General features: G+C 37.9%; 1 protein-coding gene across 4 annotated transcripts in view; it reads right to left on the bottom strand.

Annotated features, from left to right (window-relative positions):
• Nucleotides 1-218: 218 nt before the first annotated feature.
• ccnt2a (cyclin T2a) overlaps nt 219-15,307 on the bottom strand; it is a 44,862-nt gene continuing 29,773 nt past the window's right edge. For 2 of the 4 annotated variants that reach the window (XM_059966263.1, XM_059966264.1), the window contains exons 5-9: nt 9,224-9,286; nt 9,001-9,046; nt 7,662-7,825; nt 6,916-6,986; nt 219-6,820 (exon numbers count right to left, since the gene is read on the bottom strand). In XM_059966263.1, the coding sequence (XP_059822246.1) occupies nt 5,387-6,820; nt 6,916-6,986; nt 7,662-7,825; nt 9,001-9,046; nt 9,224-9,286 (1,778 nt within the window). In that variant the 3' untranslated portion in view covers nt 219-5,386. Of the gene's footprint in view, nt 6,821-6,915; nt 6,987-7,661; nt 7,826-8,672; nt 9,047-9,223; nt 9,287-15,307 lie in introns of those variants that run through there. The other 2 variants (XM_059966265.1, XR_009511530.1) reach the window with 2 other exon arrangements.

The following is a 15,307-nucleotide window of genomic DNA, read 5'->3' on the forward strand; positions in this document are numbered from 1 at the left end:
AAAACCTGTGGTTTGTCGGTGGGCTTATCAGACTGTTTGCTGCATTTTAAAAAGGTTAAGTGTTTAGATATTAAAATGTATCTAGTAATTTGGAAATCTTCCAATTTGCCACTACTATTGGCCCAAGCACACTAAATCAGAATTCTACTGTATTTTAGTTACAAACTTCACAATCATTTTCTGATTACACTGAAGGATAAATTCAAAATGGCCTGATATTACAAACAACACAAATCAGATGTATTTTTATTTCCAATAATAGTGATGTTAAAATACATCAAAATGAAAAATACAATTTAAGCATGCATCACTGCCTACTTAAGATAATTTCAAAAGTTAGTTGTTATCATGATTTTGACAAGCGGCTTTGCCACATCAATATCTGCATCACCACTCCCACGGACCCAGCCCCTGGTAAAATGCTGTCCCGCAATGGAACTGTAAAGATCAAACATTTGCTCAGTGCAACTTTGAACAGGACAAAACTATTGAGGTTACAAACCTTTACAAAAAAGATGAGCTAAAAGCTATGTTATTAGAAAACAGACTAAAAATATTAATTTCAAAATATATTAAGAAATTTACCAGAACACTGCAACGTGATTATTGTAAGATGCATTTGTTCAGGTCAAGTGCAGTGGTAAAACAAATGAGTAGTAAACAGTATCAGAATTTAAGATGCAAGTATAATTACCACTAAATGTATGCATATAGTGTATCCACTGAAAGGTATGAAAATGCTAAAAAACCTGAATAATTGTACTAATCCATCAAATCCCACTTACACAAAAGTATTTACAAATATTCACAATGTTTGCAAGATTACAACACTATAAAAAGAACTGATCAGAATGATCACCATGAAGAAAAAATAAATTGCACCTCTACCCACCAGCCCTAGCCCATTCCCCAATCCTTACAAGATGAAGGTACAAAATGAATTAAAAAAAAGAGAAATTGAATTCTGGCCCTCTCTGGGTTAAGATGCCATTCATTACAATACCATCAAGGCATGGCTACCCAACTGGGTGATCTGTGTTTATTTTTTTTTACTTAACAGACAAAAATCAACTTATGGATATCTGTAAATTGCAACCTGTTTTTTGCCAGGGGATGGCCTAATGTTTCTAACTCCACCCCAAATTTTCAAATGAAATTATGCAATACAGAACTGAACCGCATAACTAGGAATTACAATCACAAAGGTCAATTTCGAATGATTATGACAATTCTTGTGCGTTCCCTCCTATCAACACACTCTATACTAACTCAAGTAAAATTTAACCACATAATGACTCAGTGCTAAGCCACAAAGCCATTTTAAAATTTTATAGCTGTTAAGATACTTAAAACAAGGAAGCAGTGGAGTCACCAAGACATACAATATTTGGATTAGGCTAAGGTGCTAAATGAAAAGCTTGCCTAGTGTAATATAGATCTGAACATTGATTTATATCTGATTACCACCACAAACTTTAAATGTTTAAAAAAAATTGTTTTACTTTGACCATTAACACTTCCACATTAATTCATCTGAAATAAAAATACATTTTATTTAGTGGTTAGAGTAGCAGTTGGCTGAGTATTTAAAAAATGCACATTGAAAATGAGCAGTTTGTTTTAAAAACAAGATATGAAAGTGGTGAAACTTGAGGAAATGGAATTGAAAACTGCAGTACATAAATCTAAATGTAAGATTGGATTAATAACATGGGATGATCTCCCAGCTTTGGTCAAAATTATTTTACTATACATTTTTGTTTTAAGTAAAGATTAAGATCTTAAAACAAGGGATCAGAATTAAAACATTTGGCCCATCAAGTCTGCTCCACCATTCCATCTTCTCCAATATTATCCCTGTTAACCCCATTTTCCTGTCTTCGCCCTGTAACCACCAGACACCTTGACTCAGAAATGAAGTAGCCAAAGAAATAAAAGCACAAAAGCATTATTCACATGGATGAGAAAAATCCCAACCATAATACAAGCAGATTGTGCAGGGCTCAGAAACACCAGCCTTAAAATGCATTAAAAATGTAGACAAATAAATGTTTAAAAGAGTGGCTTTGAGTCACATTAAACTGGAAGTGAACTTTTGCACTAATTTAATCATATGCATAGCAAAGAAACTAAGATTCATTATCTGAATAATCTGAAGTATTATAATACAACATTTCTAAAATGTTTTGTATTCACAAAAAACCTACCAGTTATGGGGATGGTATCCTACTTGTTATTAAAACATTAAAAAATCAGTTTTCCCTGCAGTTGGTTCAACACGTGATCCATACAGATAAAATTACTGAGCCTGAAATCTAGACATTTCATTTGTGAATAAAAACATTCACTCAGGAAAATAATCACTTACTACTGCAACACTATAGTCAGACTGAATAAGATTATTGTAAAAATGGTGAATAAAAATTAAGGATGATGAAAGATTCTAAAGTTGGCAAATGATACTTGCCCAAGAACAAAAACACTTACTAAAAATCACTTTAGATCATTTAGAAAGTGCTTGTATTTTGCAGTAATAAATAAAACTGCAACATCTGATAGCTACAAAATAATGGACTAGAGTTCCATTCTTCTAGGACCAAAAGAGCACAGCCCCAGAACTGAAGGATGTCCATTTGGAACAAAGATGAGGAATTTCATTAGCCAGAGATTGGTTAATTGTTCCACAGGTGGCTGTGCATTAGGTATACTTAAGGTTCTTGATTAATCCGGGATTTAAGGGTTATGGGGTGAAAGCAGAATGGGGTTAAGAGGGATAATAAACAGGCTAACTGGCCTAATTCTGTTCTTATATCTGATTGTCTTATAATCAATAACCACTAATTCCTTGATTGAACAAGTCATCTTCAGAAGATTCTGCATTAACAACGTAGGTGTAAGTGGTGGTTTTGATTTAAAATGAATAAAGTAGAAATTGAGTGCAATGTAACACCAGGAACCAATAAGTAGGACTCTGTACTGGATTTTTTTTTGCAATGCAAAGTTAAAAACAATATATAAGCAGCAGCCTAAATGGAAGCTGTAATTACTTGCAGACTATTATATGCAAGTAATATATAATATATGCAAATAACTCTCACAGAACTTGACAAACATCTCACGGTGATTATTTTATTGGAGTTTGGTGCTTAACAATTGACTCAATACTTAAGCAGAAAGGTATTGAGAGAGGTATCAGCTCCTTGTTAGACTATGGTCATCTTTGGGGAGTTTTTCTTTCACATGAAGATCTAAAAAAGTGTCAAGACTAAAGTTTTAACACTAGACAGCATTAGAGACACCTAATAGGTAAATCCAAGGTTAAAATATCATGTGAACATTTAAATGCAAGTGCAAACTTGGTTGACAAACTGAATAGAGTCATGAAGATATAACTTTAAAACAATTAAAATGTTCAAATATTATTTAATTTGAAGACAGCAAAAGTTTTGCATTACATTTGTCTGTTTTTATATTTAATACATTATATAACTATCTTTATATATAATACCAAGACAGGCTAAATCCTTAGTGCCTGTCAGGGAAAAGTAGCGCAACATGGTTGTGAAATTACAAGAGAATCTTTGCATCAATTATTGCTTGGATGTCTGTTGCATATCAAGCTATATAGCAAAGCAACTTGAAAGGGGAAAATGGTGCTTCAGTACAAAGCTTCAATATACTGATGCAAAAGAAATACAAAATCACAGGTATCAATGAAAGTTGACTTTTTAGAAATACTTAGTTCATTTACGCTTAATTTCATTGTGGTAGTATGCAGTGGGCCACAGATCTCAATGAAAGATCTAAATAGTTTTAAAAGTGCTTCCCCATACCCGAGAGGGGAATGTGGCACCCACACTACTCAAAATAATCAGATCCACAGTTCAAACATTCAAAATGGCCTGGATACAGAAGAACAAAAGGCATTCTAATCTGTATAAAATTTTGCTAGAAAAATCACAATGTTTTTAAGTAAAAAAAAATCCACTATTCTGTTAACCACTTCACTATTCTGAGAACATTTCTCTAATTTCTACAGGTTCCATTATTTGAATGGTGTGACACAGATCCTTTACAAGCCAGACCAAAGAAAAACTACAAGAAACAATGTGAATAACTACCACATTTATTGATGAAAAATTCTTAGTTGTATTCAATGTTAAAAAGGTAATATCTGACCAATTACAGCAATTATTTCACATTAGAATGTCTTGAAGAGTACTTTAGTCCCTAACATTTAAGACCTAAACCACTGTTCAATCATCAGAAACACCATCTTGCATGTTATCCTTGTAATTTCCTGCATATCAAACAGACAAAATAATTAACATTTTTTGGTTACAATGTAATTGTGATGTACAGTTTTCAACTGGATTACTTTATTTATAATGGCTATAAAGGTCAGACAATTATCTTTTTAAGATGCTTACTTGTGTGGTTGACTGCAAACCTATATATGCCTGAAAGAAAAAAAATTCCCATTAACAGTAACTTGCTGCTTTTAATTTATAATCCAAATATACAGAAGCTGGAAAGTTAAGATGCCGATTGACACTTTGATCCCTGTAGATTATTAAGATGTATTTAAAGTAATATTTATAGAAGAGCTAACCTAAAAAAAATACAGCTATTACACACGTGGCTTAACTTCTCTCCCACATGAGCCTTGACAATATCTTTAAATGTTACATTAATAACTCCATGTATTCAAGAAACAGCACTGTGTCTGGTAAATTACTTCAACAAGCCATGAAATTGTTAAATGCACTTTATAGCAAAGTCAGTCATATGTAAACCTCTCTTTTTTTTTTAAAAACTTTTTATACTTACAAGCAGCTCCAAACCTGAGTATTCATAGTACATCTAAACATACAAAAATGTATGTACATTTTTCTCCACTTTCTGGTAAACTAATACAGTTGTCTCTAATGTTCATTTTACATCCCTTTTGTCCTAGAAACATGCAAAAAAAAATCACCATACAATAAAAGGACAAAAATTGCACTCCGTTGAAATATGTGGCAATATGAACAAGGGCTTTGTCAATTTCAAAACCAACAAGTTGCCACATTATTGGTGTGCATAACACACTAGGCATTAAACCTTCACAAGCAGCAGTCTGCCATCTTTAATTTTCAATTGCTGAAATATCGGCAAAATTAAATAGCACATTTCATGCTAGAAGTTATAGTATTTGTAATGATAATACTATGGGTAGAGCACAACCCTTTCAACATTCACCTCTGATTATGCTTACTCTAATCTCCTTTTGAAAGTGGAGAATGGGGAAGCAATGCTCAGATCTGACGGAAGCAGTGGCGACAATGACACATGTCACAGCTGGATAAAGAAGCAGAATTCCAGCTTCAAAGGCTGTGAGTTACGGCTACATGTTCACTCCTTGGGCACTTAAGAGTGACTCCAGCATATCGTAAGTATCTTTGTAGTCCTTGTGCTGGGTGTTTGCATTGTATTCTGGATTGGCGTTGTGACCGTTGGCCTCGGAGGGTTTCCTATCCAGTTTCATGAGGGTGCTGAGTTGTCCATAGCCCACCTGGTATGTGACAGTGGGAGGAGGGGAGGAGGGAAGGTTAAGAATTAAGTTGCAAGGGTACATATACTGCTTCACAGAGGAGGAAGAAGAAGAGGAAGAGGAAGAAGAGCTAGATGAAGTACCTGCAGTCTTGGAGGTTTTGCTCATTTTGGGATGGTGGTTGTGAGAAGCATCACTGGCGTGCGCCCTCTTGCGTGAAGAGCTGGAGCCAGTGGAACTGCCATCACCGCTCAGACCTACGGGACTACGCAGAGTTCCACCTTTCGACCCTTCGGTACCGTGCCTACTACTCCCAGTACTGCTGCTATGCGAATGTTTGTGGCTGCTACTGTGGTGATGATGATGAGAAGAATGGTCCTTGCGTTTCTCCTTGTGCTCCTTCCCTGCATGTGGACTTGTGTGCTTGCTCTTACCACTGCCCTCATCTGAGGAGCTGTGCCTTTCAGAGGAAGGAACTTTAATTTTCATCTTTAGTTCATCCTTAGTCTTTTCTGTGGGTGGGATCGGAATACGTAATTTAAGTAACCCTTTATCCTTTTTATCTGCCATATGCCTCTCTGATTTTTCTGTGGAAATCGGTATTTTCATTTTAATTGGAGAAGTCACAGCATTGCTATTATGTTGAATTTGCTGCTGCGCTGGCACACGCCTTTTTTGTTGTTCTACCATAGCTTGAGCAGCAGAGGCATAGTGTTCTTTCACATCAGATTCCAGTGTTTCTAGTTTGCGTTTTTGCACTGCAAGCTCTGCAGCAAATTTCTCTCTATATCTGTCCAAAGCTAACTTTTGAGGAGCTGGTACATTCGGAAGAGGGAAACCATGATGTTTGCCATTACCAGATTTAAGATGTTCGTGCTTACTAGATGAATGTCCTGATCCCTTGTCTGACCGATGATGGCTTTGAGATAACTGTCCAGAAGTTGACTGCTGCATGCAGATCATGTCATTTTTGTGAAGGGATGATGGCAAATCTTGTTTATGAGAATGAGCCTGTTCCAGATGCTGGTGTGTATGCTGAGGCCAATCTTGTTGGGAGGTAGAACTGAATGATGTAGTAGCCATCATTTCAGGAACATGCACTGGGATTGAAATACCAGAGTTCAATGACGTAGGTAGAGCAGTTGTGGAATTTGATTTAGGAAAGCTTGCGCTTGTAGAAGGATCACCACCAACAGAACATGTAGATTCAGGAGGCCCAGATGATCCAGGAAGAACACTATCAGCTATTTGACCATCTACTTTTGGCTTCTTTGCAGCCTGATTAGCCTGTAAAGGAAGAAAAAAATCAAAATGGAAGCTAGTCTTTACAATAATATAAGAAATTAGACTCCCAAGTGTTGTTAATCTAAAATATGCTTTACCCGCCAGTTTCGTATCCTTTTCAATCTGCTTGGAGTTTTCTCTAGTATTTGCAGAAATTCGTGCGTTAATTCTGCAAACAAAAATCAAAATAATGGTTTTAAATGAAAACCTGACAACATCTAATACAAGGTACCACAATCACGTTTTAAGTTTTCCCAGGGAAGGTTTCTTTGTACAAGTTCTGCAACTGACATTTAGAATCTTAAGTTTCCAATTATATAGCTAATAGGAGACCATTTAAATATGCCATTACTATCTTTTAGAAACAAGTACCTTTTAAAAAGTAGAACATAACACCATCAACAGAACTGGAAGAATTTTTGGGAAGAGTTTAAAATCTTTTCCATTTGAAGTGTGTCAATAACTACTAAACAAATGTGCATAATTTTTTTAGGGAAAAAAGTTAAAATAACTGCATGCCATATACCATCAATTGAGATGTGGACAATTACTTCAAATAGTGGTTTAAGTTATTTTTAATATTTTATTCTTTCTTCATGGAATTTAGGCATACAAGAGTTTTATTTTTACATTTTACTAAGTTAGAGAATACAGATTTCCAGTCAAAACCATTGATGCTTAATGTAGTCAAGGGAGACTTAGGCAATGTGTATTAACAAGAGTGAGTGATGACAGTTCAGCATATTTTTTGAAAAAACAAAAATGTTCAATTGCTATGTTGTCTCATTACAAAAATGTATGGTACTAAATAAATCCTTCAAAATTCCTTCAATTTACAACTAACCATCAAGTAATTCCAGAGTCACTGATGGATCCACATATTCCCACCAGTGCTTGCCATCTGTAGATACAGGTATCTCCCAGTTGGACCACTTGCAAGCCAGATGAATACACACGCATGCAATCACTGTAGGTTTGTACTGCAAGCAAAATGTTGTCAGGTGCAAACTGAAGTGGAGAACATTGAAGATTGATGGATCATGGAAAAAATACAAGAGACAAAAAGAAAGGCTTTTTAATTGCCAAATAAAAATCCATACATGAATAACTGCAGAAGGTGGGTCACACTTCCAGTACAAAGCTGATAATAGGGCTACTCTAATACAGCACCGAAGAACATGTTTTCAGTAGACATGTCCCTAAATGGAGGCAGAATATACGCCATTATATAATGGCATAATGAAAAAGTCACATCAAGCCACTACCCGTGTTCTTTTCCAGATAGTTTTCAGAAAGTTTGCAAAGTAAAATCCTTGGTTTTAAAGAAATCAAAATATTTAATTTCGAGCCACATTTTTGCCTAGCCAACCGATTTCTACTACTTGATATTATTTTGCAGAATGACTGAAATAATTTTAGTAAGTTTAGTCATTAGTCTGAGATGCAACTTTTAATCATGTGTAACCCACGTGCTCTGCAACCTGATTTCGGAAGTTAACAGCAATCATTTACCTTCTTGTGGAGTGCACATGGCCTTTTAAGTAAAACTTCAATGTAATACCACCTTCTTTCAGTTATTTTGAACTTTATTTTTGCCAAATAGCAACAAAGTTACATTTTGGCAATGGTAGTCCCTCCAACAATGATGTTTTTATTACCTCCAGTTAACTTTAGGGGTCACTGAATAATTTCCACTGAAACTGGAAGTACAACCCAACAACTTGCAGTTCATTAAATGAATTGTAAAGTTTTAATCTGAAAACATTAAAATATTGTTAGAAATTGTCAATTATGGAAAATTTAAATTCTGCAATTCAACGAGAAGTGTAAAAATGTTAAATGCTTTTATACTTACCATGAATGCTTGTGAATTCTAGGTTAAGTTTATCTCTTTGCAATCTTTAGTTGCTATTCAGGCTACCAATTTTTAGAGTTATGCACTCAGAATTGAATTAATGTAATCAGAGAGCACCACTACACTTCTCATTGTGCATTTAACCCCTTAAGTGTCCAAAACACCCTTGTACAGTACACCGCACTGCAAACAGAGATGCACCATCACTATAGATGAAGGGACTTTTCTCTGTCGCAACAAGGGCTTGGGACACTGATAAGGGGGCCCTGCAGTAAGGGAAGCAATAGTGTGCCTGAAACTGTGCAACAAAGAGGGTCAGGATAACAACCTGTTGGTAGCCATGAAATAGGATGTCTGTGCCAAATCCTTGCTTGCTGTAATGAAAATAAAGCAGAATTAGTTGAATGAAAAAATAAGGACAAATATTTTTAAATATAATTTAGGCACCACTCACTACATTCTGCAGGTATAGCCAACATCTAATAGGCATCTTACTGGACACAAATGAAGATCTGGATAATTATTACTGCTATATTACATGAAAAACTTACCTCTCACTAACTGGGTACATTTCACCACATCAGTATGAGGGTGTTCAATAGTAATCTCAAAACCTGCAAAATTAAGTAACTTCAATTAACCTTAAATAACGTCTCAGACCACACACTGGGAGCTTATTTTATGAGACCACCTTTTTTTTAAAAAAAAGTGCTTGGGAACTACAGAAACTCAACTGAATTATTAAACATTTTTATTTTTAAAGAATTTAAAATGGGGGGGGGGTTTAAACCAAGGTAAATTAAAAGTATAAATTGATGCAAATTTGGATGTTGTAGATTTTCACACTTGTGCACTTTACTTGGAATGTAGACTTGCAGAAAGAGCTTTGTTCTTTCACATCCTTAAAATACATTCATGATGCCAGGCTTATCAAGTCAAATCACAATACTCAGTACCTAATGGCAGCCTTATCAGCAGCGACTCGGATGACATGCTTAGTGAGGTCAAGAGGACAAGTAGTAAATTTCAGTTTGGTCATAGGTCTTACAATAAAAATATGCATAATGTATTTCAAGTTTGTGTTTATATACATAACAGCATATGAATCAAATTACACTATAAATAAGTTAAAATACAATTCAAAATGTATTTGTAAAGCACAGCACAGATAAATAGTAAGCAGTTTGCTGACCTAGAGATGAAACCTCGCTGGTGGCAGGGTATTCATTAGTCTCTCAGCCTGAGGGAAGAAACTGTTACCCAGTCAGGCAGTCCTATTCCTTTCTAACAGTAGCAGAACAAAGATTGTGGGATGGTGGTAGAGATCCTCAATGCTTCATGGCCTTGTATACAATGCTCCCGGTAAATGTCACAAATTGGTTGGGGGTGAGAAGGGAGAGGGAGGGAAACCCCAGTCATCCTCTCAGCACTTTCTCTGAAGGGTCTTACGGTCCAATGCCTTGCAGCTTCTGTAGCAAACAATGATGTAGCCAGGCAGGACTCACAATAGTGCTCCTGTAGAAAATTGTTAGGACTTGGACAGAGAGCCTTACATGCCTCAATCTCCTCAAAGTGTAGACACTGCCGTGTCGTCTTGACTAACAAGGTGTTCTGGGTCAGGTTAGATCATCCATTATGTGCATACCAAGGAACCTTGTGCACTTCGCTCTCTCCAAGGCAGAGCCATCGACGTTCAATGGAGAGTGGTTGACCTGTGAGTTCCTGAAGTTCGCAATCATTTGTCTTGTTCACCTTGAGATTCAGATTGTTGTTTCATACCATCTAAAAGTCTTTAGCTTCTCTCTGTATGCTGACTCATCACTGTTGTATCATCAGTGAACCTGATGCGGTTTGAGCTGAATTTGGCAGTGTAGTCGCAAGCCAGCAGTGTGAACAGCAGCTGCCTGAGAACCAGTGCTCAACACAATGAAGCTTGAATCATTGCTGTCAACTCGGATGGACTGGGCTCTTTCTGTCAAGAAGTCCAAGATCCAGCTACAGAGAGGATTGTTGAGTCCCAACAAGGTCAGATTCCCCACCAGCCTCTGAGGCATAGTTTTCTTGTAGGAACAGAATGGAGTGGAGTGCCGAGGCTATGGCATCATCACTTGACCAGTTTGACTTCATGATTGTTGAAGTCAGTGCCACTTGGAGATAATCATTTAGGGGATGAACTAGAAATATAAGGATGGAGTTAAAGGGAAAGTGAAAATAAAAAAAGTTAAAAAGGACAACAGAATCAATGGAGTAGAAAGCTCAAGAAGAGATCATACAGTATGGCCAAGTGAAATAGGAATTGATATGAGAGGGGAGTAACAAATTAAAAGTATTATATATGAATGCACAAAGTATAAATTGGATGAGCTTGAGGCTCAGTTGGAAATTGGCAAGTATGATGTTGTGGGAATAACAGAGACATGGTATCAAGTGGACAGGGTCTGGGAAATGAATATTCAAGGGTATACATTTTATCGAAAGGACAGACTGAATGGCAGAGGGGGTGGGGTGGCTCTGTTGGTGAGGAATGATATTCAGTCCCTTGTGAGGGGGGACATAGAATCAGGGGATATAGAGTTAGTATGGATAGAACTGAGAAATTCTAAGGGTAGAAAGAAGTTATCTACAGGCCCCCAAACAGCAGTCTGGATGTTGGGTCTAAGTTGAATGACGAGTTAAAATTGGCATGTCACAAAGGTAATGTAACAGTTGTCATGGGGGATTTCAACATGCAGGTAGACTGGGAGAATCAGAATGGTACTGGACCCCAAGAAAGGTAGTTTGTGGAGTGCCTCCGAGATGGATTCTTAGAACAGCTTGTACTAGAGCCTACCAGAGAGAAGGCAATTCTAGATTTAGTGTTGTGCAATGAACCAGATTTGATCAGGGAGCTCGAGGTAAAGAAACCATTCGGAGGTAGTGACCATAATATGATATGTTTTAACCTACAATTTGAGAAGGAGAAGGGAAAATCAGATGTGTCAGTATTATAGTTGAACAAAGGGAACTATGGAGCTAGGAGGGAGGAGCTGGCCAAAGTTCAATGGAACAATACCCTAGCAGGGAAGACAGTGGAACAACAATGGCAGGTATTTCTGGGGATAATGCAGAAGGTGCAGGATCGGTTCATTCCAAAGAGGAAGAAAGATCCTAAGGGGAGTAAGGGGTGGCTGTGGCTGACAAGTGAAGTAAAGGGCAGTATAAAAATAGAAGAGAAGTATAACATAGCAAAGATGAGCGGGAAACCGGAGGACTGGGAAGCTTTTAAAGAGTAACAGAAGATAACAAAAAAGGCAATACGCCAAGAAAAAATGAAGTACGAAGGTAAACTAGCCAAGAATATAAAGAAGGATAGTAAAAGCTTCTTTACGTATGTGAATAGCACAAAAATAGTTAAGACCAAAATTGGGCCATTGAAGACAGAAACGGGTGAATTTATTATGGGGAATAAGGAAATGGCAGATGAGTTGAACAGGTACTTTGGATCTGTCTTCACTAGGGAAGACACAAACAATCTCCCAGATGTAATAGTGGCCAAAGGAACTAGGGTAAAGGATGAACTGTAGGAAATTTATATTAGGCAAGAAACGGTGTTGGATAGACTGTTGAGTCTGAAGGCTGATAAGTCCCTGGGACCTGATGGTCTGCATCCCAGGGTACTTAAAGAGGTGCCTCTAGAAATCGTGGACGCATTGGTAATCATTTTCCAATGTTCTATAGATTCAGGAACAGTTCCTGCTGATTGCAGGGCGGCTAGTGTTGTCCCACTTTTCAAGAAAGGAGGGAGAGAAAACAGGGAATTATAGACCGGTTAGCCTGACGTCAGTGGTGGGAAAGATGCTGGAGTCAATTACAAAAGAGGAAATTATGACACATTTGGATAGCAGCAGAAGGATCAGTCCGAGTCAGCATGGATTTATGAAGGGAAAATCATGCTTGACTAATCTGCCGGAGTTTTTTTGAGGATCTAACTATGAAAATGGACAAGGGAGAGCCAGTGGATGTAGTGTACCTGGACTTCCAGAAAGCTTTTGATAAAGTCCCACATAAGAGATTAGTGGACAAAATTAGGGCACATGGTACTGGGGGCAGAGTACTGACATGGATTGAAAATTGGCTGGCTGACAAAAGAGTAGCGAATAATGGGTCCCATTCGGAATGGCAGGCTGTGACCAGTGGGATACCGCAAGGTTCGGTGCTGGGACCACAGCTGTTTACAATATACATTATTGATTTAGATGAAGGGATTAAAAGTAACATTAGCAAATTTGCCGATGACACAAAGCTGGGTGGCAGTGTGAAATGTCAGGAGGATGTTATGAGAATGCAGGGTGACTTGGACAGGTTGGGTGAGTGGGCAAATGTATGGCAGATGCAGTTTAATGTGGATAGATGTGAGGTTATCCACTTTGGTAGCAAGAACAGGAAGTCAGATTATCTAAATGGAGTCAAGTTTGGAAAAGGGGAAGTACAACGAGATCTAGGTGTTCTTGTACATCAGTCAATGAAAACAAGCATGCAGGTACAGCAGGCAGTGAAGAAAGCTAATGGCATGCTGGCCTTTATAACAAGAGGAATTGAGTAAAGAGGTCCTCCTGCAGCTGTACAGGGCCCTGGTGAGACCCCACCTGGAGTATTGTGTGCAGTTTTGGTCTCCAAATTTGAGGAATGACATTCTTGCTATTGAGGGAGTGCAGCGTAGGTTCACTAGGTTAATTCTCGGAATGGTGGGACTGTCATATGTTGAAAGATTGGAGCGACTGGGCTTGTATACACCGGAATTTAGAAGGATGAGAGGGAATCTGATTGAAACATACAAGATTATTAAGGGATTGGACACGCTGGAGGCAGGAAGCATGTTCCCACTGATGGGTGAGTCCAGAACTAGAGGCCACAGTTTAAGAATAAGGGGTAGGCCATTTAGAACAGAGATGTGGAAAAACGTTTTCACCCAGAGAGTGGTGGATATGTGGAATGCTCTGCCCCAGAAGGCAGTGGAGGCCAAGTCTCTGGATGCATTCAAGAGAGAATTAGATAGAGCTCTTATAGATAGCGGGGTCAAGGGATATGGGGAGAGGGCAGGAACGGGTTACTGATTGTGTATAATCAGCCATGATCACAGTGAATGGCGGAGCTGGTTAGAAGGGCCGAATGGCCTACTCCTGCACCTACTGTCTATTGCATTCAGAGATGCTCTTCTGCACACCACTGTTGTAACACGTGGTTATTTGTGTACTTGAGTCACTGTCGCCTTCCTGTCAGCTTGAATCAGCCTGGTATTCTCCTCTGACTGCCATCATTAACAAGGCATTTTCACCCACAGACTGCAACTCAGGAGACTTTTGTTTTTGCGCCATCCTCTGTAAACTCGAGACTGTAGTGTGTGAAAATCCCAGGAGATTAGAAGCTTCCGAGATACTCAAACCACTTGCACCAACAATCATTCAATGGTCAGTCACTCGGGTTACACTTCTTCCTCATTCTGATGTTTGGCTGTCCGAAACAACCGAAACTCTTAACCATGACTGCATGCTTACATGCATCAAATTGCTGCCACATGATTGGCTGATTAGATATTTGCATTAACAAGGTGTACAGGTGTATCTAATAAAATGGCCACTGTGTGTACACCATTATTTTGAGAGGAGAGAGTATTTCCATCCAAAATAAAGAGCAAAATAAAGAGTCAGTTGGGCTTTTGGTTGCAATATTGGCTGCAAGTTATCAGGTTGTGTTCCAAAATAAACTGAAATGCTTCAAAAACGTAAATATGCTATTTCCTCCAGAAATACACACTGCAAATAAAAACTATGCAACTAATTTTAAATGTGTGCACTCAAATCAGTAGTTTAATTGTGTTTTAGGGCAACACAAAAAAAGGAAAGATGGATAATTACGTTTATAAGATGATGAGAGACACTGATCGTGTGGATAATCAGAGGCTTTTTCTCAGGGCTGAAATGGCTAACACAAGAGGGCACAGTTTTAAGGTGCTTAGAAGTACGCACTGAGGAGATGTTGGGTTGTGTTCATTTTTTTTTAAAACACTGAGAGCGGTGAGTGTGTGGAATAGGCTGCCGGCGACAGTGGTGGAGGCAGATATGATAGGGTTTTTTTTTAGAGACTCCCGGATAGCTACATGGAGCTTAGAAAAATAGAGGGCTATGGGTAACCCTAGGTAATTTCTAAAGTACATGTTCAGCACAGTATTGTGGGCCGAAGTGCCTGTATTGTGCTGCAGGCTTGCTGTTTCTCTGTTAAATAATGAAGAACTCGATGAAAATTACAGGAAAGAGAAGCAGAATGAATAGGTCAAGGCAAGCAGACGAAGACAAATAATAAGACTGGACATCAGAATAAGCAATCTCAGCAAAGAATGGGATAAGAACTAACAAAAGAGAAACATCAAAATCTGCGCATTTGAACAATCTACTTAACAAGTAAGAAAACAACAGGATAATAAAGTCATGACAAAGATAAAGGATTGTTTTACGGGAAGCAAGATGTTGATTGTTAAAATTAGGAACTGTAGATCAGATTTCCCACTCCTGACAACTGGAGTTTGCTTCAGACTGGGAACCATTTCCTTCAAACTACAAGTCCAACAAAAAATGGAAAAAAGACAAATGGAGATTCAG

The sequence above is a fragment of the Hypanus sabinus genome, chromosome 4 (genome assembly GCF_030144855.1).
Source record: "Hypanus sabinus isolate sHypSab1 chromosome 4, sHypSab1.hap1, whole genome shotgun sequence".
NCBI lineage: Eukaryota > Metazoa > Chordata > Chondrichthyes > Myliobatiformes > Dasyatidae > Hypanus > Hypanus sabinus.